This window comes from Lycium ferocissimum, chromosome 12 (assembly GCF_029784015.1).
Source record: "Lycium ferocissimum isolate CSIRO_LF1 chromosome 12, AGI_CSIRO_Lferr_CH_V1, whole genome shotgun sequence".
In the NCBI taxonomy this organism is placed as follows: Eukaryota; Viridiplantae; Streptophyta; class Magnoliopsida; order Solanales; family Solanaceae; genus Lycium; species Lycium ferocissimum.
This window is the reverse complement of record NC_081353.1, coordinates 60,190,783-60,217,789: the sequence shown is the minus strand read 5'-3', so window position 1 is coordinate 60,217,789 and position 27,007 is coordinate 60,190,783. Positions and strand designations below refer to the sequence as shown.

Genomic DNA, 27,007 nt, shown 5'->3' with positions numbered 1-27,007 from the left:
GCTAAAAAACTTTCAACAAAGGAAATTCAGGAAAGTTTTTTTACTATTTGTAGAAAAAAGAATAGTTTTTGCCGCATACACAAAATTATTAAAAAGTGTTTGCTTCTATGAATTATTTTCTCATGTTGAATAACCTATGTTTTAACCACATTGAACAAGCCACACATGTTGTTGGAATATCAATCTTTCTAAAATCTATAGGTAACTTAATTTTCTTAATCACATGAAATTTCTCTCGAAAATTAATTTTATGTATCCAACTCATTACTTAAAGATTTGGTTGAAAGAAGCATCGAACAAAACAGAAGGCAGTCGTCGAGAGCAACTTCTAGACTTAATAATTTAGGTCCAAAGGAGTTGCAGAAATTGTGGTGTCAGACAAATTTTCTGATTGTTTGGCAAAGTTTTATTCGTGGTTGGATTTGTTTGGCTAGCTTTTTAATCATCCTCTTCTTTCTAAGGTGTCGTGTTTAACTATATATGATTTTTTCTTTTGAATGAAAGGTCATGTAAAATTAAGTAAGCATTAAGTTTTAAATAATTATTTTATTCATATTTGCGACGAAATAAGAGCATAACCTAAAGCCAAATTTTAATAAAAGCTTAAATATTTCTTTTTGAATTTTATGATTTTAAATTAAATGCGTGTACAACATAGCAAAAATAATAATTCAGTTTTGTGAGAGTATCTCATTAATGGTATAGTGGAAAAGTTCGAATAATTAACTTACTAAATATAAAAAGAATGCATTTTTTGGAACAAATTAAAAAAGAAAGGAAGAAACATTTTTTTTTTAAAGACCCATATATATCTTAATGTGATGTGAGAATTTAGAAAAGAACTACGAGCAAGAATAAAAAATGTGTACTTCAAATTATTTATAGTGTTTAAACAATATTTTAATCTGTTGAAGTTGTAAGACTGTATTTGAAGTTGAAATTAAAAAAATAAAGTATGTGAAAGTCGGACCTGTTTTTTAACATGGATTTCACTTGAAAAAATTAGATTTTGTGAGTAAAAATCAATTCACTTGAAATACTCCTCAACCCATTTTGTTGACTTTGAATATTCATATCAAGTTGAAGTTGAAATAATGCTAATCTAAGTTGGTAACGTAAAATAGGTTATAATTAAGAATTAATGATAGTATAAAATTTAATTATTATACATTAATATATGTAAGAAAATATTTTAAAATAAAAAAAATTGAATAAAATATATAGTATATACCATATAATTTAATACTTAGTAGTTTTGGGGTCTAAAACAAGTGTTTTACTTGCTTTAGTACGTAGAAGGTAGGTTCCCCTACAAACGATTCGAGCTAAAATTGATTATTGCTCTTATACAGTTCGAACTATCTATGGAGTATTGGGCATCAAAATTTGGATATTTCTAGATGAGGAATAATTTTACTACTTGTCTTTCCCTTCTATCCAATGATTGAACAAAAAAAAGACCAATTCATTCTTTTTCTAATCAATCAAGGGGAACATTTCTAATTCTTAATTCTATAAGGTTGAATAAAAATTTGATTGAACATTTGATATAATTGCTATGCTTAGTGTGTGACTTGTTAGTTTTCCTAGGGTTAGGATTAATAAAGACCAGCCCACATAGTATGAACTAAAAACTATAGAACTAATAACTAACCCATCACTTCGCATTATCTGGATCTAAAGAACCAGTCAAGATATGATATATATAGGTCATATCTTTTTAGCAACTGAAATCTTTTGCATAACCTAAAAAAAAAAATATGGTTCTAAGTTGTAAAGCAAAATGGACAAAAAAAGATGTGGATAAATGGAAGGATGAGAGAAAGAGAGAAAAAGAATACTAATGATATAAAATTCCAATATGTAAGGTCTATGAGTAATCTCATAAAAGACAGTGTAATAAAGCATCAATACACATTCATACCATAATAAAATGAATCTTCTTATAGAAATAGAACAAAAAATCAAGAGCTGTGAGCCAACAAAGACTGAGAAGATTGACTCAAGAACCAATTTAATTCTGAGCTCCATTGTAGAATTCAGACCTAACCATTAAGTAAGAAGTGCTGGGAATGATGGAACTTGTGAATGCAAAAGATTCTATTGAAAAAGGAATCTTAATGATTCACTGGTCGGGATGGCGGAACGAACCAGAGATTAATTCATGTATTCTAATATCTGAGAAGTCACGAGTTAACCCTACAAATGAAATAGGGATTGAAAGAGTAAATATTAGCCCGCGAATCCTTTTTTTTGCAAAATTGAGGATAATACTATAAAGAACAAAATAAGAATTTGATATAATAATACAATTTTTTTTGATATTTCTATTTAGAAAACTAAAAAGTTTAGTTATCTATTCAAACAAGATATACAAATTACTAATAGATTGAATGAAATCTCAAAGAATCCCACGTTCAAGGTATTACTCAGTAAATACATATATGTCTTAACTTAAGATTGACTATTCTAGCTTAATTCAAATTAAAAATTTTGGAATCCTTTTATCCGCGAGGAGTTGGATGAGAAAAAAATCTCACGTTCGGTTCTGTGGTAGAGATGGAATTCAGAAACAACCATCAACTATAACCCCAGATTCCATAAACAACATAGAGGAAGAATAAAGGGAATATCTTATCGAGGTAATCATATTTCTTTCAGTAAATATGCTCTTCAGGCACTTGAACCTGCTTGGATTACATCTAGACAAATAGAAGTAGGCTGACGAGCAATGACACAAAATGCACATCGTGGTGGAAAAATATGGGTACGTATATTTCCGACAAACCAAGCTTACACTAAGACCCGCAAAACACGTATGGGTTCGAGTGAAAAGGATCCCCCGAATATTGGGTAGTTGTTGTTAAACCGGGTCGAATACTTTATGAAATGGGTGGAGTAATAGAAAATATAGCCAGAAGGGCTATTTCACTAGCAGCATCCAAAATGCCTATACAAACTCAATTCATTATTTCTTAATGTAATAGAAAAAAAATCTAGAAAGGGCTCTTAGATATGAAACAAAACCGCATGTTTCTTTTTTTTGGACAAAAATATTTCTTTTATTTTTTCTTCGCCCTTTGCATTCAAATACCGAATAAAAAAATGATTTAACCTCAGACCCATTTAAATGTAGCAGATAACAGCGGGGCTCGAGCATTGATGTGTATTCGAATCATAGGAGCTACCAATCGTCGATATGCTCATATTGGTGACGTTATTGTTGCTGTGTTCAAAGAAGCAGTACCAAATATGCCCCTAGAAAGATCATAAATAGTCAGAGTTGTAATTGTGCGTACCTGTCAAGAACTCAAACGTGACAATGGGATGATAATACGATATGATGACAATGCTGCAGTTGTTACTTATCAAGAAGGAAATCCAAAAGGAACTCGAATTTTTGGTGCAATCTCCCGGGAATTGAGAGAATTAAATTTTACTAAAATAGTTTCATTAGCTCCCGAGGTATTATAAAATGAATTGTGATCTGTTTCTAGTGGGTATTTGGAAGAAATAGATTAATTAGTAGATTGTGTCTCACACATATATCTTTAATAATTCATATTATATTAAAAAATAAATAAGTAAAAAACACGTTGATTATATCAAATTTAGAGACCCCAATAATTTTAGTTCATCATGGGTAGGGACACTATTGTTGAGATAATAACTTCTATACGAAATGCTGATATGGATCGAAAAAGGGTGGTTCGAATAGCATCTACTAATATTACCGAAAATATTGTCCAAATACTTTTACGAGAGGGTTTTATCGAAAACGTGAGAAAACATCGAGAAAACAACAAATATTTTTTGGTTTTAACCATAGGAAAAGACCCTATAGAAATATTTTAAATTTAAAACGAATCGGCCGACCTGGTCTACGAATCTATTCTAATTATCAATGAATTCCGCGAATTTTAGGTGGAATGGGGATTGTAATTCTTTCTACTTCTCGAGGTATAATGACAGACCGAGAGATTCGACTAGAAGGAATAGGTGGAGAAATTTTGTGTTATATCTCGTAATCCTTTATAATATCCCAATTGGATTCGAAACTTCCAATTTGTGAAATTTGTTAAAATAAAAAAGGGGGGTTGTCTAATATCTTTATCATTAGTTGATATCTCAAGGGAACTTTAAGAACCAAAATTGAGTCATGAAGCTTTAATTACTGAATCTCTTCCTAATGGTCTATTCCGGGTTTGTTTAGATCTGATTCTAAATTCTATTTCGTAGAAGAATCCGACATAGTTTTATACAGATACTGCCAGGAAATAGAGTCAAAATTGAAGTAAGTCCTTATGATTCAACGAAAGGGCGTATAATTTCTCGACTCCACAACAAAGATTTGAAGGATTAGTTTTTCAACTTCACCATTCCTTTCGTGCGAATACAATTCGAGACGAAAAATTTCAAGAAACTTATTTTCTTCCAAGAAATAGATTCAGAATTAAGGTAAGGAATGAGAAATATGAAAATAAGAGCTTCCGTTCGTAAAATTTGTGAAAAATGTCAACTAATCCGTATGCGGGGACGAATTATAGTAATTTGTTCCAACTCGAGACATAAACAAAGACAGGGATAATCAGACTTGCAAGAAGAGCCGATGTACAAATAAAGAATCTGTTTTGCCATGAAATGGATATATCCATATATCTCTGACTCATATTTATGAGATGATAAAATATGGCAAAAGCTATACCGAAAAATAGTTCACGTAGGAGTGGACGTATTGGTTCACGTAAGGGTGCACGTAGAATACCAAAGGGAATTATTCATGTTCAAGCAAGTTTCAATAATACCATTTTCACTATTATAGATGTACGAGGTCGAGTAGTTTCTTGATCCTCTGCTGGTACTTTTGGATTCAAAGGTACGAGAAGAGGAACACCATTTGTTGCTCAAACCGCAGCAGCAAATGCTATCTGTACAGTAGTGGATCAAGGTATGCGATGAGCAGAAGTCATGATAAAAAGTCCCGGTCTCGGAAGAGATGCAGCATTACAAACTATTCGTCGAAGTGGTATACTATTAACTTTCGTACGGGATGTAACTCCTATGCCACATAATGGCTGTAGACCTCCGAAAAAAAAGACGTGTGTAGAATTGAACATTGAAGAAATCTCAAGAGAAATAAAAGATTCGATGATCCAATTAAATAATTATACTATGGTTCGAGAGAAATTAACAGTATCTACTCGGACACTACAGTGGAAGTGTGTTGAATCAAGAACAGACAACAAACACCTTTATTATGGATGCTTTATTCTATCTCCACTTATAAAAGGCCAAGCCGACACAATAGGCATTGCGATGTGAAGAGCTTTACGTGGAGAAATAGAAGGAACATGTATCACACGTGTAAAATCTGAGAAAGTCCCACATGAATATTCTACCATAACGGGCATTCAAGAATAGGTACATGAATTTTTAATGAATTTGAAAGAAATTGTGTTGAGAAGTAATTTATATGGAACTTCTCAAGCGTCTATTTGTGTCAAAGGTCCGGATATGCAAATCGCTCAAGATATCATCTTGCCGCCTTATGTAGAAATTGTTGATAATACACAACATATAGCTAGTTTAACGGAACCAATTGATTTTTGTATTGGATTACAAATAGAGAGAAATCGTGGATATCTTATAAAAACGCCACAAAACATTCAAGATGGAAGTTATCCTATAGATGTTGTATTCATGCATGTTCGAAACGCGAATCATAGTATTCATTCTTATGGGAATGGGAATGGGAATGAAAAACAAGAGATAATTTTTCTCGAAATACGGACAAATGGAAGTTTAACTCCGAAAGAAGCACTTCATGAAGCATCCCGAAATGTAATTGATTTATTTATTCTCTTTTTACATATGGAGGAAGACAACTTATATTTACAGGATAATCAACACACGGTTCCTTTATCCCCTTTTACCTTTCATGATAAATTGGCTAAACTCATAAAAAATAAAAAAATAAAAACATTAAAATCGATTTTTATTGACCAATCAGAATAGCCTTCCAGGATCTATAATTGCCACAAAATGTCCAATATATATACATTATTGGACTTTTTGAATAACAGCCAAGAAGATTGTATGAAAATCGAACATTTTCGCAGCGAAGATATAAAACAGATATTGGGCATTTTAGAAAAATATTTCGTAATTGATTTAGAAAAAAATAAGTTTTAAATATATTGGACTTACCTAGTGAAAATAGATTGAAAATCTTTAGCACAATTAATATATCATATATTCGAAATAAATTTAGAATTAAATTGAATAGATGTATCTAGGGAGAATTCACTTTGAAGAAACTATTCCCTAGATACGCATGTCGTGTTATTTCACAATTGAATCAATTAAAATTTTTTAAAAAGACCTAAAGTTAGGGATTTATCAATAGATAATGTTGCACCAATGCCCAACCAAAGGGCGACTGCGGTACCAATCAAAAAGATAGTCGTCGTTAATAGACGGCGAAATGAATTTTGGAATTTATTAACATTCTCTAAAAAAGTTACTGTTAATAGGCCCGCAGATACTGAAACCATTGAAAGAGCCCCGAATAATTTATTGGGCACTGTATGAAGTATTTGAAATATAGGAAAGAAATACCATTCAGGTAATATTTCCAAAGGGGTTGCAAATGGATCTGCTGGTTCACCAATCATTGATGGTTCTAAAACGGCTAAACCTACATTACATGCAATAGTACCTAGAATTACTACTGGAAAAATGTATAAAAGATCATTGGGCCATACGGGCTCTCCATAATAATTATGACCCATACCTTAAGCCAATTTAGCTCTTAATACAGGATCATTCAAGTCAGTTTTTTTTTTTTAATTATTGGGATAGGTGGATTCTTATAGATCTATCCCCCGAGGGAACTGGACAAGATAATTTTTAATCATCCAGCTCGAGCAAGAATAAAAAGAACCAAACGAATCCATATAAAATTTATATATGGTACATGTATTTACACATACACATATATAATATAGGAATGGTTCAATGTAAAAAAAATTTGACTGAATTCTTTTTTACGGAGTTGCAACTATCCATTACAAAATAAAGAATTATGTTCTTACAAGTAAATACTCAAGACCCAAGTATTATTACAAATTAGATCATGATATGATCAAGTGCTTTCTGGGTCGTCTCAGACCTTCTAATTGGTAGTTATCTCCAAAATGTTTGGAGATAGATATACAAGGTTTGCTTGTTACTAATATAGTCTAGCCTCTCTTCTTCTCTAGATTCCTCGTTTCACTCCGATAGTAGTATTGATTGTGTCAATGCAGGAAAAATGAATACATTTACGCACTATTAAACTTATAAGTGAGCTAGAAAAAGTGGAATCAAGATTCCGTTTTATCTAGTTCACTTATCGGATCTTACTTGAACTGCTCATGTACAACATGATTCGGACTCGATCATAGAAAAGATTATGTTTAAGCGAACCACCTATCCTCCGTATAGGGCTTACACGGTGATTGGAACAAAGACACATTTGGTTGTGAATTCCCATGTGGCAGGCATATATCTACACAGACCAATCAATAGTTCAAGTCACACACTCCCACAATCCATTTTCTCTTCACAAAATTCCCTTCAATCCCTCTGTTTAGTTACATGAATAATTAAAGGGAAATATCCAAATTCATGTCTTATTATTTTCAATAATCCATACTTGTAGCAATGAAATACTATATATTCCTCCACCAAGTGATAAATGATTCATTACAAATATTTAGGATATATTTTTCTTTGCTCTATAAAGGCCCAGAAATACCTTGTTTACATATCATTGGAAAGTCAAAAGATGCGGTTAATACAATTGTACCACTTATTGTGGTAAATACAACTTGCACTTGCAAGTTGTATCTTAGTTGTAGCAAATTGTAAATCAACTTGCACAAGTTGAATATTGTAGATTGAGGGGCAAAATTCTTCTATAAATAGGGACCTTTTCCTTCTCATTTGTAACATCATCAACAAGTGAAATATAACCTCTCTGTCCTCTCTACAAAGCTATTAGTTTGCTTCTCTTATTTATTTTTAATTATATAGTTTTATAGCTCGTTATCAGCACAATGTTTTACCGTCTCAAGAAGTTATTTTGAAGACTAAGGTATGGTTTTTTTCCCTCTATAATTATGGGTAATCTTACAAAACTTGAGTTTGTTGCCCTTAATGTTTCGGGCAAGAACTACCTATCATGGGTGCTAGATGCAGAAATTCATTTAGAAATCCATCCAAGCAAGATTGTGCTAAAGCAATGATATTCTTGCGTCATTATCTTGATGAAATTTTAAAAATTGAATATCTTACTGTCAAGGATCCACTTATTTTGTGGAATAACTTGAAATAAAGGTATGACCACCTGAAGATGGTCATCCTCCCAAAAGCACGTTACAATTGGATTCATCTAAGGTTACATGACTTTAAGTCAATTATTAAAGACACTTCTGCGATGTTCAGAATTACTTCTCAATTGAAACTCTGTGAAGATACAATTAGTGATTTTGATATCTTTGGAAAAGACATTCTCCATCTTTCATGCCTTGAATGTGCTCCTGCAGCAGCAATATCGAGAGAAAGGTTTCAAGAAGTATTCTGAATTGATTTCTCATCTTCCGTGGCTGAACAAAATAACGATTTGTTAATGAAGAATCACGAGAATCGACCTATTAGAACTACCCCATTCCCTGAAGTGAATGAGGTGCAGTCCCACTACTCTGTGAAAAGGTCGTGGCCCCAGTCGTGGTCATGGTCGTGATCGTGGTTGTGATCAAAATTCTTCCCCTGGGGCTAGTTATTCATAAAAGAAGAATCACCACCAGATGGGGAAAAGAAAGATGAGAAGTGCGAAGTGGCTCAAAAAATAGATGCTACCGATGCGGTGGGAGAGGACACTGGTCACGTACCTGTCGTATGCCAAAACACTTGATTGAGCTTTGTCAAGCATCACTAAAGAAGAAAGAGAAAAATCCTGAAGCAAATTTTATCTTCGAGGATCAAGTTGATATTACTCACTTGGATGTGGCCGATTTTTTTCGAGCACCCTAAAGGAAAAATAGATCACTTGATTGGTGATGGATCTGTTGTTAAGGATGATTGATTTGCTTAATTTTAGTTTTTGCTAATTTGTAGTAGTAATTAAACAAAGATCATGTAATCGTAGTACTAATCTATTTCTGTTTTCATATTTATTTTCGTTTTTATCATAGTAGTAAAAGATCATGTAATCATAGTACTAGTCTATTCCGGGTTTTAAATATTAAACATTTTGGTTTTCAATTTATAGTAGTAATAGTTACTATTACTCTTATTTATGTATGTCATTTGAAGATATGGATATATCTCAAAATGAGTTTGAATTAAAATTCTATTATGAAGACATTGGTTTGATTGATTCTACTACTACGCATACGATATTCAAAGACATATTTTTCTCATTTAATCATGGGCAAGATAAATGTTACTATGATATCTGGTAGTACTAATTTGATTGAAGACTCTGGAAGAGCCATCATAATTTTGCCTAAGGGAACAAAACTCATTATAAACAATGACATGTTCTCTCCTAAGTCTTGAAGGAACTTATTGAGTTTTAAATATATCCGCCAAAATGGATATATCACGACCCAATCTAGATGTCGTGCGGGCACCTACCTTTCGCACCTCGGTAAGTGAACCCTCAACCCAACGATAGTAAAAACGTAGATAAATAATTAAATAAGCGGAAGAGATAAAATCACGTAAGTCTAATAATAATAATATAGAAAAAGTGCGGAAATAAGGAAAATACTCCCTAGAGTCTGGTCTAATCCATACAAGAGCATCTAATTAGAATATACAAGTCCGAAATATCAATAATACATCAAGTCTGAATATGTCTCAGAATAGAAAATAAGACATAAATAAAGAAAAATCTTCAAGGCAGTATACGTCTCGTGCTCACCCTGTAGACTCTAAACAACTCTCAGAGCGACTATCAACCATGAGAAACAGAGGTAGATCCATCCTGGAATTCTGCATTCATAAAAGAATGCAGCAAGTGCAGGTCAGTACAAAATCACTGTACTGATAGGTATCATAGTCCGACTAAGTTTAGCTAACATAATCCAAAAAATAAGGTAAGATAAGCAGATAAATCAATAAGTATAAGTCAACACAAATCAGAAATCAAGTACACATCATCACCTAGGTTGTAGCATCTAAACCCAAGTGTGCCAAGTCTCAATATATCCAATCTGAATCCAAATAACACAAGTATATCACTAGATCATCATAATATAAGCCATAGTGCAATGCAATGCAATAATGAATGAAATGTGAATGCAATGCAATGTTTTGTACACATGTACTCCGGACAGAAGTATCGACGTCTCGGAAGCACAACCTATGAGGGACCCACGGAGTCCATGTACCTCACCGTTCGACGGCAACCTGGATACCGCTACCTCACAATCCCGGCACAAACCTCGAGAATCGCTACCACACAACTACGATTTCGGGACAACCATCGGATATCGGTCCTTACGTCACTCTCATCCAACTGAGCCCAGCTCATCACAATGTTTCCTCAAGTATCATCAATGTATCAACAATATATCATGAAGGATGAGAATGCGTGCAATGTATGAGTTCAACATCAATGATCAGATCAATATCACAAGTACCAAGCATGGGTACGCTAACAATATCATGAAAAGGCTACACAAGTCAATCAGAACACTATTCTCGTATCAAACGTCAACAAGTAAGATACTACAATATTATGATCAAGATATATCAATAGTCTCCAATATCTACTATAATCAAGTGGCATCAAACCAACAACAATAGAACAAATCAAATCACAACACAACGGGGTGGCTAACCCCAATCACACAACAGGGCCCAACCTAAGACAATATCCAACCCAACTTCATACCCGAAGGTTTACATGCTTTCTCCGACAATATCATCTAAATATATGCTTCGCTAAACGAACTCTCACCATAGGGTAAGCCATAACCTACCTGGAAGGCCGATCAGCAATAACACCAACAATCACTCCTTAGCCTTTCCTTTCCACTGAGCCTCGAGATCAAGAAAGTCTAAGCATATTCGAATTATGGAATTAGAATCAAGAAGAACATCAAAACCAACCCTACTTCTATCAAGATCCAAATCCCCAACCTATGGAATAGGGTTTATGATCTAGAAGGGTAAAATTAGGGATCTAAAGGTCCCAACTAGGAATGGCACTGAGTGTGGTTTGAGTTAAGGTAACTCTCCCTGCCATAGTAAGAAATTTAGATTTCCATTGAGTTAACCTATTTCGCATGCTATCTATAAGGAATTGAAAGTCCGAAGATTTTGGGGCAGCATGCAGAATTGGAAACCCCAAATACTTCCCAAAGGATTTGCGAGCTTTGATATTGAAGAATTCACAGGTTTATCGTATTACATCCCGTGGGCAGTTGCCTGAAAAAATAAGCTTGGATTTCGTCTTATTAATAAGCTGGCCAGAAATCTCACTAAAGTAATTAAGGTAATGGAAAATCGTAGAACAACTTTTAGGAGTAACCTTCGTCATTAAAGTGAGATCATCCGCAAAAAATAAATGAGAAATAGAGGGGCCATTATTTGTAAATTTAATAGGATCCCAGTTCAAGATATCCACTTGGTGCAAAATGTTTACAGACAACATTTCCAAACATAATATGAAAATATAAGGTGAAAGGGATCACCTTGTCAAATCCCTCTTGATGGTAGGAAAAAGGGAGTGAGGCAACCATTCACATTAATAGCAATACTAGAACTAGTAATACAACTCATAATTAAGCTAGTAATCCCCAGAGGAAATTTAAAGAACTTTAAGGTTCGGCATACAAAGGACCATTCCAAACGATCAAAGGCCTTTTCAAGGTCTATTTTAAGAAGCATGTCATATTTTTTCCCTTTTTTCTTCCTAAAGTAAGAAATTATTTCTTGAATGATGATAGCATTATCACTTGCCCTCCTATTAGGAATAAAACTAGATTGATGGGGACTGATATGAGAGTACAAGTAAGGCTTAATACAATTCACAATAATTTTCATAATTATTTTATAGACAGTGTTACATAATCCTATGGGTCTGAAATTTTTCAGGTTATTAGCATTAGATACCTTAGGAATCAAACAAATAATAGTCTTGTTAACATCCGAGGGGATAGTTTTAGAGGAAAAAACTTGTTTGCAAAAATTTATGATAGAAAGATTAACAGTAGACCAATATTTCTGAAAAAAGAAAGGATGTAAGCCATCTGGTCCTGGCGATTTAAAGGGCTTAAAAGAGAAAATTGCCTTAGAAATCTCATTAATGTGTAGTGGAGCATCCAGAGCACTAAGATCTAGATGCTTATAATATGGAGACTCAGATTTAGTAGCAGTCCAACTAGTAGAGGTGTGAGTGGTAGAAAATATCTCGGCAAAATAAGAAAATACATGGTTTAGAATCTGCTGGGGGTTATTTATCCAATCTCCAGAATCATTTTTGAAGAAAACTATCCTATTTCTTCTTTTCCTAGATGAAGCCGAAATATGAAAGAATTTGGTGTTCGCATCTCCCTCATTAATCCACATGATCCTAGATTTCATTTTTCAATAATCCTCTTCAGCCAATAAAATATTATTATATTCTGTTGTGAGGTCTTTTTCTAAAGTTTGAAGGAAGGAACTAAAAGGATATGTAGGTGAATCGTCAACATCTCAAAACCTCATAGAGAGCCAAAATTGCCCCATCCAAAACCACTTTGAAATCTTGGAAAAAGAGCACCTGGTTTTGGACAATACCACTGATAGCTTTTCATTTCCAAAAGAAATAATTAATTCTGAAAAAATGTTATCTGCCCCTAATGACACGTCTGGATACCACGCGGATAATTATCTAAATGACACAGAAGCTAACATGCAAATTTTAAAAAATAATATTAATTCCTCTAATAATAAATTATCTACTATTAACACTAAGTATTCCTCTAATAACAATAATACTGCTGCTTATTCTGCTACTAATAGTGATACTTTGATGAATGATTCTACCACTATCATCACTAATAATGAACTAGATAATAATCCTCCTAATGCTTCTTCTACTGATTTGCATGGCCTAGTGGCAAATGGCGTTGGACAAGACACCATGGCAATATCTTGCCAAAATCGTATAAATCCTACGCTACACCACTCGGATTCCATGCATTCTGATCATATCATCATTGAAAACCCTCCAATACAGTGTAATCCTACCACTAAATTCTCTTATATAAAACCAAACATTAACAGTAATGCCAAGAATACCGATAACAGTTCGTCGGAGACACCGACCAAACAAGTAGTCCGCTTCCATCGAGCCAACCCAATGGTAAACCCACTCCCATTCCCTCCTCAAGCACCCAACCCATTAGTATACTATGTGCAACCACCTCCTCCCCAAGGTCATCAACCCACCTCATGGTTGGAATTGGGCCTAACGGGATCGTTCAACACGATGATCGAGGGAAGGGAGACTATTATAGTACTACATAACCCCCATTACTTAGCACAGTTGATAACCGAAGAGCTGAATATGGGCATGAGAAACTATCTAAACCATATATGGCTAAATAACATCCTCCAGCCTCTAGCCCCAGTAATGAACCAAAACTTCGTGGAGACCATGAGAGGACATTGTAGCTTACCACCCCACTTTGTTCCTATGATAACATCCAATGCCAATCGGAATCTTCCATTCTTCCCACCAACAGCTGTATCAGCCATGAACCTAATATTCATGCCTTGGGACAACTAAGCAAACCGAATTCTAGACCCTCCAGTCCTAAACAATACACCAGTAGTTCCAAACCCAGTGCCCCACCAGCACCCCCACAAGCACAAAACAACGAACCAGTTCAAAACAACCAGGCAGATCCTATGGAAGTGCCCGAACATGTCATTTTACCCATCCCAGATCCTATAATAGAAATCTCACACTTTGACGAGGTCAAAATATTTCTATTCACAAACTAGGAAGAACAAAGGCAAATTCTAAATTGCCCCCCTACCTTTCTAAGATGTACCCTGGATATACGTCCACCCCAAGACCCTACTGTGGGCGACAAAGCCATGATTCTAGTTCCTCGTCTGAGGAGAACTCCCAGTATCGAACAGATACTGGAGAATGGTCACCACTCTCATGAATTCATGATGAGCTCTGAGATAAATTTCTTAATTTGGAACATTAGAGGGGGTAATAATGAGACTTTAGGGCTAACTTTAGGGAAATGTTGAATACTCATCGTCCCTGCATGGTTACCCTTCTTGAAACCAGGATGGTGAACCATCTTCCACTCTTGGATGCTTTTGGCTTTACTCAGATGATTGATATACCTGCAGTTGGGCAATCTGGGGGAATGGTTGTCCTTTGGGATCAAAATAGGGTGAATGTTCATAGCTTTGTGAGAAGGAACCAGGAAATTAGTGCCATTATTGAGGTAATACCCTATAGCTGCACTTGGTTGTATACTTCTATTTATGGGAGTACTCAAAAATAGGAACATAATGAACTGTGGCATAACATTGAGACTCTCGCTAAATCTTATACTGGGCCTTGGCTCCTGGGAGGAGACTTTAATGATGTTTTCTGCACCCCTGATAAACTTGGTGGAAATCCTATTAATAGGTCCAGAACTAACTTCTTATTACAAAAACTAAATTCCTGTAACTTAATAGATTTAGGTTTTAAAGGTGGGAAATTCACATGGTCAAATCATAGGAAGAAGGATAAAGGTCTAATAATGGAGAGACTTGATCGTGTTTTTGGAAATGAAAAATGGCTGAATTTATTCCCAAATTCTGCTATAGTACATCTTCCTAAAACCCACTCAGACCATCACCCAATCCTACTTCAAATTACTCCCAGACTTTTTATCCCTCATAAAAAACCTTTCAGACTTGAAACCTTTTGGTGTCATTACCTAGATTTTATAAATATTGTAAAATCCAGCTGGAGTAACAGTTCATTAGAAAATGCTATAGGTAATTTCAAACAAAGAATCTATTTGACAACCAAGGAAGAAAAGAGAAGAATAAAGAAATGGAAAAGGAGATAGTTGAAGCTAGAAAGACTTTTTTTTGTGCTTGAATTTTCGCGTATGATTTAGATGCACAGAAAATTAATAAAACATAAAACTATTTGACATTTGTAGGCGTAAACCTTTTTTCCCGGGTCAAAAGAGAGACAATTTGTAGGCTCATATAGTAGTTTGATCAATCAAAATTTTATCAAAAAGGTAATAATGCATCCATTACCATCCCTCATAACTTTAAACGACCTCTAAATCAAAATTGCTATAGAAAATACCAATTACAAGACGACTTAACAATATCCCCATAAAATAAAATAATTCAAATGATGCAAGCCTGCAACTACATACACCAAACAACCTGCCAGAAAAACACAAAACTAAAATTAATGAGACAAAAAAAAAAAAAGAGAGAGAGAAAGAAAACATCAGAAACTAATACACTAAGCAGAATTGATATTCCTACTTTCTAGGATACGAGCCATAAAAAAAAAAAAAAAAAAGAAAGAAGAAGAAAAAGATGCTTCAAAAACAATTCAAAAGTATTATATCTTCAACTAAGATCAACAAAATAGAACCAAAAAAAAAAAAAAACTGACATCGCAACTTCCAGCATTTTCAAAACTCAAAAAAAGAAAAGGATCTATGTTTTGATAAAATATCCGACCTAAAGAGATTGAATTTGAGCTTTATAGAGAGGAAAAAGATGATAATGAATTTTATAATTAATACACCATTATTATCATAATTAAATAATCATAATAGATAATATTAATTAACCTAATTAACGTCAATAAAAGTGTGCCTTTCTATTTGCTAGGTTTTATTTTGGGCTCATATGCTTTGCCTTTTGGTAATAAAAAACGGAACAATACATGAAAACGGATGTGGGTTCATGCACATTAATGGCCAATTCATGAGATTTACTTTTATTTTATTTTTAAATAGCACATAAACAGGAAAAATAATATATAGGTCAACAATGTGTAATAACCAAAAAATGGAGCTTTGTAAACTTCTTGAAAACTCTCCAAAAGATTTAATTTCTTGAAAGATTGGAGTAGTAAATATTGAAACTTTTAATATTCTTTTTCTAATAAAGAATAAGATTGAGCGGAGTAGTAAATTTTGAGACACTTAAATATGAACATTAAATAATATAAATGAATAGAGGACTAGTAATTGACACAATTACTTTTGTAGGATAATAATAAGTGAATAAAAATGTTGGGGAAATTTAAAAAAAAAATGATAAAAAAGATAAATAGGATCCTTGGCCAAAGAGAGGTGCCACATCACTTCTCTAATACCTAGTTTTATAATATATATAGATATAGATTTAATACAATGTAATTACAATAATTATAAGGGAAGTAATGACAAATAAATATTATTAAATGGGGAGTGAGTCTTTACTTTAGGTGGGGTATGAACCTCTAATAGTATTTTATTTTATTTAGTAAAATAGAGAATGAACAGAAAAAGCTCAAAAATTTGAGAAAAAAGATAAAATCTAATGGAGGTCATAGGGAGGTGCCACATCACCTTATTTATGGCTAGCTTTATATTATATATAGATGAAGTCTTGGAAAGGTGTTGAGACTTGGAAAAGTCAAATTATTGTTATATTTTTTTTATGAATTTAAGGGAATATATTCATGGTATAAATTATTATTTCGAAAGTATTTTTTTATGAAAAAAACTAAATAGAAATTTATACTTGTGATATATGATATACATGGTATAAAAATTTTATATCTAAAAAATACCATGTATTTTTGTGTATAGATATAGTAATGACAAATTAATATTATTGTTATATTTCTTGGTACAAATTTATGGGATATAAAGGTAACAATTGTATATTCATGGAAATATGATATGCATGGTATAAATATTTGGCCAAACCCATCGACAGCCCTTGTGGTCGTCAAGATTTTTTACTTGAACACCTCAACTAAACCTTGTTTCATTTAGACACCTGAGATAGGGCTAGACTGTGTCATTTAGACAGTTTTTGTACAATCTGTCAAACATATAGAGTGAGTGTAACACACTCGCCGATGACGTGTTAAAATGGCGAATTAAATGAAGACATGTGGCATATATACCAAAAATAATTATTAAAAAATAAAATATGAGTATAAAAATTATTTTAAAACTATTTAATTAATTAAAAAAAAGCGGCAAAAAGACAGAAAGAAAGAAAAGAACAAACCTATTTTCACCCCACCCACCTAACCCCTCCGTCCTCCACCGTAGACCCGCCGTTACCCTAACCTCACACTCTTGCTCACACCTCAATCCAGCCGTGGTACAATTACTCCATTGCCATTCCACCCATCTCTTTCTCTTCCCAAATCTCTGTCCGTTTCTTCCAGGATACTCCCCTCTCCACTTTCTTCTTCCTCTCTTCAAAATTCCTTTTCTTCTCTTCCACCTTAGATCCACGCTGGTGCACCGCCAAAATCCGACCAAAACTGTAATTACTAATATAGCTCTTTCTCTCCATTACCTTTTTATTTCCTTTTCACTATTTCTTGTTCCTTTTATTCTCAAAAACCTTTCTGCTAAAAGTTTCTCATGATAAAAAAAATGAAGATTTGGTCGGAACTTTCATGAATATTTGCCTGCAAAATTATCTTCGGTGAATCTTTTATTTCATTTATTTAATGCCTAATAATACTATTTTAAGGATGAATTAATGGAGACATGAAAAAACATTCATAGAGAATATATGATATAATAGAGGCTTGCAGTGGCTGAAAATGGTGATCAGGTGGGCAGAAAACCTGAACGAGAAAAAAATTATTTGAAAAAATAAATAAATGAAAAAGTAATTTAAAAAATATGAAATAAAACTTGTTGGAAGGAGAGAAGGAGAGAGAAGGAGGAAGAAGAGATAAATGACACAGTCGAACCCTACCTCATGTATCTAAATGGAACAAGATTTAGTTAAGGTGTCTAAGTGAAAAATCTTGACGACCACTAGGGGCTGTCGATGGGTTTGACCTAATTATTTTATATCTAAAATATACCATGTATTTTTATGGCATAAATATAGTATATAGCAAATTTAGATCATTGTTATACTTCTGGTACAAATTTATGATATATCAAGGCAACAATTGTATATTCATGGAACAATTTTGTTATATTGAAAGTATTTCTATGTGATTTTTTATATAAATATATATATTTATAGTAAATGTATGATATAATTTTTTTACATCTCAAGGATACCATATATAATTATGGTATAAGTGCAATATATGGAAAAGTCAGATTAGTAAAAATGGAGAAGGGGAGTAGACGTTATGGGAGTAAAAATGGAGAAGGGGAGTAGACGTAATGGGAACATATCTTTTGAGCAAAATAGTAGGACAAAAATCAATTGGTTTGTTAATGACTTTTTCTCATCTAGCCATATACTTATAATAGAGAGGAATTTGTTTTGGTTTCTAACTCTTCTACTGCTACGAAATGTTGATTAGATAATGCTGCTAAACTTCTGTAAATATTTTTATATTAGTGCATAGTTATGTTTTTTCCCTTTTTAAAGTGAAAAAAATCCAAAAAAAGTGAATAATTCTCATGATCAAACGGGCCCTTAAACTCATTTCTCTTCTGTTTTTCAGTCACTACCTACATTAACATTATCAAGACTTGGAATCTGTTGATCTTAGTGAGAATTTTATAGATAATAGGATAAAGGTCCAAAAATACTGCTGAACTATTTGAAATAGGTCAGATTTGTCATGATCCAACTCGTGAATTGTGCGGGCACCCATGCTAACCCCCATGATGGGCGAACCCTTCTCTCATATCATGCAATAAATCAAAAACACGGAATTGAAAAACAAGAATAAACTAAGTCTCAATAGATATATCAGATAATAATATAAGTGCGAAAATAAGAAATACTACAACCCAAGGATCTAGTCTGGATACTAGTACAAGAGCCACTATCACTAGTACAATGTCTGAATACAAGAACTAGTCTCATAAATACATGATAATAATTGTCTCAAGAGCAAAGGGAAAGACAGGTATAAGGAGGGGTCTCCGGGCTGCAGATCCATCGAGTAGCTCACCCTGGAAACTCTGGTAAGTAGGCCTCAGGATCACTCGCGAGGCTGAGAGGTAGAACCAGCGACGAACTCTGCACTCAAGGAAAAAGTGCAGCAAGAGTCGTATCAGTACAACACTAGTACTGGTAAGCATCATAGACCGACAACGATTAGTTTATATATATAAAGGACAGAAACTAACAGGTAGACAGATAAACGATCAAGTACAGTCAATGAACAATCTCAAGTATAAGATCAATCAAACGTGCAATATCAGTCAATGTATAAGATCAACCAAATGCATAAGATGTGATGAAAGATCAATAAGATCAAGAAATCCAAGAAAATCAAGATTGAAATTCAAGAGAAAGAAAGTCCAAGAAGCTCAAGTTTGAAGATTATTTTCTTACAAGAAGAATCTTGAATCCTCTTCTAAATAGGTTTCTTGTTTCTTGATTTATATTATAATAAGGATTTAATTTCCTATCATTAGTAGGATCTTTTCCCTAGTTCTAGTAGGATTCTAGTTTTCTTTATTCTTTTCCTTGTAGAATAGGGATTTTACTCTCCTTGTTTTAGCTAGTTCCTTTCTAGAGTAGAATAGGGGTTTGTAGTCATCAAAGAAGAGACCCTATCCCTATATAAAGTGTTCTTATGCTTTGTTAGACACAATCCACGTTTTTAGCATAAACCTAAATTTTGCAATAGAGTTATTTTCTCCATTTCTTGTTCTTTATCCTTGTTTTTTGTTCCAAGCAAGGTGGTGATAGTCTTTACCTTGTTTTTGGTTGCGTGTGGTGTTTCTTTATCACGTTAATTGATTTCAAGTGGTGACTTAGGGACTTTGTTGGTTCTTGATCATTCAAGAACACATTTCTTGAAAACAAATTCGTTCTATTTCATACCCAGAACCCTAATTTCCTTTCCATCATTTTACCCTCAATATTTACTTGTTTTAAATGATTCAAGAGTTATTTTCATAGTTCAAATCGTCATCTTTCACGTCGTTTTGGAATCACCTAATTCCAAGACCTATAACTTGAGTTACGTCAGTTTCTTGAATTCTGCCCATCAAGTCACTTCAAGATCAAGATCCTGGTTGATTGATTCTTTGTTAACTCGAAGAATCACATCAAGATGTCATGTACATAGTCAAAGATAAATGAGTGAATGTTAATGCACTAGCCAACTTTCCAATCCGTACACATATGTTAAGGACAATGCCTCATAACCATGACCCGTGGGGGACCCGCGAAGTCCATGTATACCTCGTCCCGGCAAATGACCTTGGGCACAAGAACTCTCTCGCACCGATAAATGACCTTGGATCACGAGCACACATTTTCGCTGCGATGACAACCTCGGATCACAGACTCTCAGTTCTCTTTTACGCTCTCCAGCAAAGACCTCGGAGGCTACTCTCTCTCACTTATTATCATTTGTAATCACAGTTCATATCAAATCATCATATATAATAAGAATGCATGCCATGCATGATGTCAACATCAATAGTAAAGTCATATCAAATCTCATTAGTTACTGGCCATGAAGTACACATCGCAATTCATATCATTTTATATTCCTTTTTTTTTTTCTAGATGATAAGTGAGATATAAAGAGAGAGATGAATACAAACACAAGTCACAAATATAGCAAATATGGCGACAAGCCCGTATAACAGTTGACAATACTAACCTAGTTGGATTTCACCTCCATATTGTGCCCGAAGGCCTTTCATGCTTTCCCCCTCAATAACTAACATTTACATACGCTTCACTAACCGGAGTCTAACCATAAGGTAAGTCGTAACCTACCTCAATGCCGAGCAGGTGCCACAAACTATCCAACTTGAGCCTTCCCTTTGCGAATTGCCTCCGAATGGTCAAAGTCTATCAAATTGTTATTCTACATTAGATTCCGAGACTAACGATACCCATATTGCTATAATACTATTCAAAATTGAAAATGACCTTTAAAAAGGAAATTCGGGCCCACAAAGGTAAAAATTGGAAATTTAAGCTGGAAACGGTTAACCCGAAACATAGGAAGTCCAAACACTAATTATCAACACAAGCTAGTCCCAATTTAGCATTAATTTCATCATCAATAGGAAATTCCCAATTTAGAGAAAACTCCTAATTCCATAATCAAGATTCTTGAGAAAAAGGGAAGATTCAAGCTTAGGGACTAATTATCATTGATTGGATGGTTAGAAATCAAGAAATTTCCCAACAAAACTTATTTGGATTCAATAAGATTCATAAAATTCATTTAGGGTTTATGACCCAATTTTTCCCAACTAGTTCATGATATTTACCAAAGATTTTCGTACTTAAAAACATATCAAAATCACAAAGAGAATATAGGGAACTTACCCCAAAGAAGTATTCCCCAAAATCTCTAAAAAATCGCCCACAATCTCTCTCTAGGTTTCAATTTTGTGAATGAAAGAAATGGCTTCAAAATGGGAGTTTTAAGTTCCTAAATTTCAGCGATCCCACATATACGGGACTGCGCCTGCAGAAAATGTTCTGTAGGTGCAAACCCACTTAAGTCCACCCTCTAGCAGGTGCGGTTGAACTTCCGCAAAAGCGATCCCGCGCCTGTGGAAAATACTCTGCATATACGGACCCTCCTGAACTCACACGATCTCGCACCTGCAGACCAATCCTCGCAGAAGTGGGCCCATAGGTGCGACCAAATGTCTGCATGTGCACTACACCAGAACTAGTAAAAATCTGGGTTTTCACTAACTTCAACCCAAAACCCGATACTCATCCGAGACCTCCCGGATACAAACCAAACATGCATACTAGTGTAAATACATGCTACGAACTCACCCATGCTTTCGGAATTCCCAACAGAGGCCATTTTGACCCGGTCAACCCTCCAAGCCCCAAAAAGAAGATTCCAAGCAAAGGACCAAAATGCTCCCGAGTGCCTCGGGAACCGAACCAACACCTTCCGGACCTTATGGAATTGAAGAATTCTCAAAAGGTTCGTGTACACAAAAGTCAACTTTTGGTCAACCATTTTTCACTTAAAGCATCTAAATTCCTCAATTTTGACCATGACTCACTCGACTACCTTGGGAACCATTCCACCCATTCCAACAAGTCAAACACGCTTTAATAGAGCTAGGGGAAGGGTTAACAGGGGTAAAAGGGTCAAAACGCGTAAACGACCGAACGAGTCGTCACATTAGATGACAATTAAACAATCGTTCGCCCTCTAATGGAGAAGAAGTGAAATGAAGGACAGGTACCTGGATTGGTAAAGAGCCGGGGATATCTATCACGTATATCTGCCTTGGTCTCCCAGTAGCCTCCTCAACTGGACGGTGCTTCCATTGCACCTTAACTGAAGCTATCTCTTTTGATCTCAACTTCCTCACTTGCCTATCCAAGATTGCTACCAATTCTTCTTCGAAGGGCAGATTCTGATCAAACAATACCGAGTCCCAATGAATAATATAAGAGTCATATGAATGGTCTTTCTTCAATATGGACACATGGAACACCAAATGAACACCTGACAAACCTGGTGGCAAAGCTAAATGGCAAAGTTAACTCATAAGCTACCTCACCAACACGAAGAAGGATCTCAAAGGGACCAATAAACCTCGGGCTCAACTTGCCCTTCTTCCAAAATTACATCACACCCTTCAAGGGTGAAACTTTCAACAGAACCTGATCACCAACCATGAATTTCAAATCTTGGAATTTTCGGTCCGCAAACTCCTTTTGCCTACTCTGAGACGCAAAAAGCTTTTCCTGAATCAGCTTCACCTTATCCAAGGATCCTCTCAACAAATCAGTACCCCAAGGTCTCACCTCGAAGGCATCAAAACAACTAATCATAGATCGGCATGTCCTACCATATAAAGCCTCAAACGAAGCTATGTCAATACTCGAGTGACAACTGTTGTTGTAAGCGAACTCAGCCAAAGGTTAGAACTGGTCCCAATGACCACCAAAGTCGATCACACAAACCCACAACATGTCCTCTAACACCTGAATAGTCCTCTCGGACTAACCATCGGTCTACTGGTGGAAAGCGGTACTATGATCCAACCGAGTCCCCAATTCCTTCTACAAAGTCCTCCAGAAATGGGAAGTGAACTGAGTGCCTCTGTTTGAAATGATGGAAATGGGCATACTATGCAATCTAACGATCTCTCTAATATAGATCTTGGCCAACTTTTTTGAGTTGTAAATGGTCTGAACTGGAATGAAGTGCGCAGACTTAGTCAACCTATCAACAATAACCCAAATGGCATCAAACTTGCCCAAAGTCTTCGGTAGACCAACCATGAAATCCATAGCTATCCTCTCCCACTTCCACTCGGGAATGGGCATCCTCTGAGTCACACCACCCGGTCTCTGGTGCTCGTACTTAACCTATTGGCAATTCAAACACTGGGATACGAAATCCACTTTGTCCCCCTTCATCCTACCCCACCAGTAATACTGTCTCAAGTCACAATAAATCTTTTTAGCACCAGGATGAATGGAGTATCTGGAACTGTAAGCCTCTTCCAAGATCAACTGAATCAGACCACCAACCCTAGGAACGCAAATGTGCCCCTTAATCCTCAAAACACCTACCTCATCAAGAATAGCCTCCTTGACTTCCTCACTTAGCACCTTATCCCGAATCTATCATAGTTTTACATCCTTAAACTACTGGACCTTAATCTGCTCCAAAAGAGATGACCTCACCTCAACATAGTTAGAACCTTGACAAGTTCTGAAATATCGAGTCTCACCATACTATTAGCGAAACACTGAACCTCCATGGCTAAAGGATGCTCCCCAATAATCAAACGTGCCAAGCTACTCATACTCATTGCCTTTCGGCTCAACATATCAGCTACCACATTGGCCTTTCCCGGATGATAAAGAATGGTCATATCATAATCCTTGAGTAACTCCATCCGCCTACGCTGCCTCAAATTCAAATCCCTCTAACTGAACACATGTTGAGGACTACGATGATCCATAAATATCACAATGGACTCCATACAGATAATGCCTCCAACTTTTCAAAGCAAAGACTACCGCAGCCAACTATGAGTCATGAGTGGGGCAGTTCTTCTCATGGACCTTCAACTGCCTCGAAGTGTGTGCGATCACCTTACCTTTTTGCATCAACACACAACCTAAGACAATACCAGAAGCATCACAATAAACTGTAAAGTCCTTACCCTCCATAGGCAAAGCCAAAATCGGAGCTGAAGTCAATAAAGCATTGAGCTTTTGAAAGCTCACCTCGCACTCATCGGACCACTGAAAGGGCACATCTTTCTGAGTTAAACTGGTCAAATAGGTGGAAATAGATGAGAACCCCTTCACGCACCGACGATAGTAACTCCATAAGCCCATAAAACTCCGAATCTCGATCACTGAATTAGGCCTAGCCCAATCTCTAACTGCCTCGATCTTCTTGGGATCAACAATAATACTGTCCTTAGACATAACATGTCCTAAAAATGCCACAGAACTGAGCCAGAACTCACACTTGGAAAACTTGGCATACAACTTCTTATTTTTCAGCAACTTAAGAACTATCCTCAAATGCTTCTCATGGTCTTCCTTGCTACGAGAGTACACCAATATGTCATCAATAAAAACAGTCATGAAAGAATCCAAGTAAGGCTTGAAGATCCCATTCATCAAATTCGTGAAAGCTGCGAGGGCATTAGTAAGCCCGAAAGACATCACCAAGAGCTCATAATGACCATAACAGGTCCTGAAGGTTATCTTTGGAATATCCTAGGCTCTAATATTCAACTGGTGGTAGCCCGATCTCAAGTGGATCTTAGAAAAGACCGACACACCCTGAAGCTGATCAAATAAGTCATCGATACGGGGTATCATATACTTGTTCCAAATGGTAATCTTGTTCAATTGCCGATAATCGATACACATCCGCATAGAACCATCTTTTTTCTTCACGAACAACACAGGAGCACCTCAAGGGGAACCTTACTTAACAAGTCTTACAATTGCTCCTTCAACTCCCTCAACTTTGCCGGAGCCATACGGTTAGGTGGAATAAAAGTCAATATCACGGTCAGGCTGTATACTGGGAAAGTCTGTAGAAAAGACCTCAACAAACTCACTAACTACAGGAACAGACGCTAGGGAAAGAGTATCCGTACTCGTGTCCGAATATGAGCTAAGTAACCTAAACAACCCTTATCCACCAATTTCCTCGCCTGAAGAAATGATATAATCTTCTTAGGAGCAGGGCTAGGAGTACCCTTCCACTCTAATCTCGAAATGGCTGGCATAGCTAACGTGACTGTCTTGGCATAACAGTCTAGAATCGCGTAGTAAGGAGATAACTAGTTCATGCCCAAAATAATATCAAAGTCTACCATGCTAAGGATCACCAAGTCTACCCATGTATCATAGCCTATAAAAGTAACCACGCATGATTGATAGACTCGATCTGCCACCACAGAATCTCTGACCGGAGTAGAAGCACATATGGGCACATCAAGAACATCACAAGTCATATCTAAATATTAGAGAAATATGTAGACACATATGAGAAGGTAGAACCCCGACAATTAATACTGAGGCTGCTCGATGAAAAATTGAAATAGTACATGTAATGACTGCATCAGAAGTTGTCGCCTCTGGTATCCCAGAGTAGTCATAGCAATGAACTCGTCCGCCATCGGATTGTGCGCCTTCCCGCCACCCCGGCCACCGAGTCGCCCTCTCACGGATCGTGAACCCCCCCCCCCCCCCCCGATAACCACCTCGCCCATACTGATACCCATCTCTCTAGGCTACGACCCACCTCTGCCTAAAGATCCACCTTGGCTAACTGAAGGTGCTGGAGTTCTAGGGGTCTGAAACCTGGAACCCTACTGGGCTCTACTCTGTCTAGGTCTGGGATACTTTCTAGCGAAGTACCCTGGGTCACAACACTCAAAACAACCCCTGACCAACCTGGGTTGCAGTAATAAAACTGAAAAACCAGAATATTCACCACGGTTTGAAGGTCAAGAATAGGAACCTCGAGAAGTCTGCCCGGTACTATGTCCACTCTGCGCGTGGCGGACACCTGCTGATATTTGAAGTGCTGACTGGATGGGGTGGCCAAAATAGTGCTGATTAATCCTGCCTGACTGGCCCCCACATCTCGAAGTAGAACCACTAAAACTGCCAAACTGGCGGATCCTCTTGTTGCTGCCCCCACCATGAGCGCGAATCTTAGCAGACTCAACCTCTGTAGCATGATTAACCACTGACTGAAACAAAGAACCCATAACCATTAGCTGTAGAGTAGCCAGCTTCAACGGAAGCACTAATCCTCTGATAAATCTCCTCACCCTCTCTGTCTCGGCAGGGATCTGCTTAACAGCATAATGTGCCGAGAAATTAAATCTAGCCTCATACTCTGCGACAGGCATACCCCTATGCTCCAAGTCATTGAACTCATCTCTCCTACTTTCTCTCAAAGTACAGGGGATGTAACTCTCCAAGAACACTTGATAAAACTGGTTCCAAGTCAAAGGAGGAGACCCAACTGGTCGACACTCAACATAGGACCTCCACCACATCTTTGCGTCCCCACACAACTGGAAGAAAACATAATCAACCCCATGTGAATCAACTATACCCAGCTTGTGAAGCCTCTCATGATTGTTAATAATAAACTCATAAGCATCCTCTCCGGGAGTAACAAAGAATTCATGCGGCTTCTTCTTGATGAACTTACCAAACAAATCCTACTCCTCAACCGTCATAGTCGGACCAACAACAGGTCTAGGAGCAAATGCAGGTGCTAGGATCTCTTAAATACGGGGAGCCACCGTAG

At 36.0% G+C, this 27,007-nt stretch overlaps 1 protein-coding gene and 1 pseudogene across 1 annotated transcript; both read right to left on the bottom strand.

The window, feature by feature from the left end:
• Window positions 1-5,816: 5,816 nt before the first annotated feature.
• On the bottom strand, window positions 5,817-6,836 carry LOC132039571 (cytochrome b6-f complex subunit 4-like; annotated as a pseudogene).
• A 15,985-nt stretch (window positions 6,837-22,821) lies between these two features.
• LOC132039492 (uncharacterized) lies at window positions 22,822-26,750 on the bottom strand. The gene is made up of 6 exons (XM_059429965.1): window positions 26,252-26,750; window positions 26,044-26,136; window positions 24,442-24,656; window positions 23,940-24,056; window positions 23,633-23,829; window positions 22,822-23,092 (listed from the first exon to the last, which is right to left on the bottom strand). Exons 1-6 carry the CDS (start codon window positions 26,748-26,750, stop codon window positions 22,822-22,824), a joined length of 1,392 nt encoding a protein of 463 aa, XP_059285948.1.
• Between the last annotated feature and the right edge of the window lie 257 nt (window positions 26,751-27,007).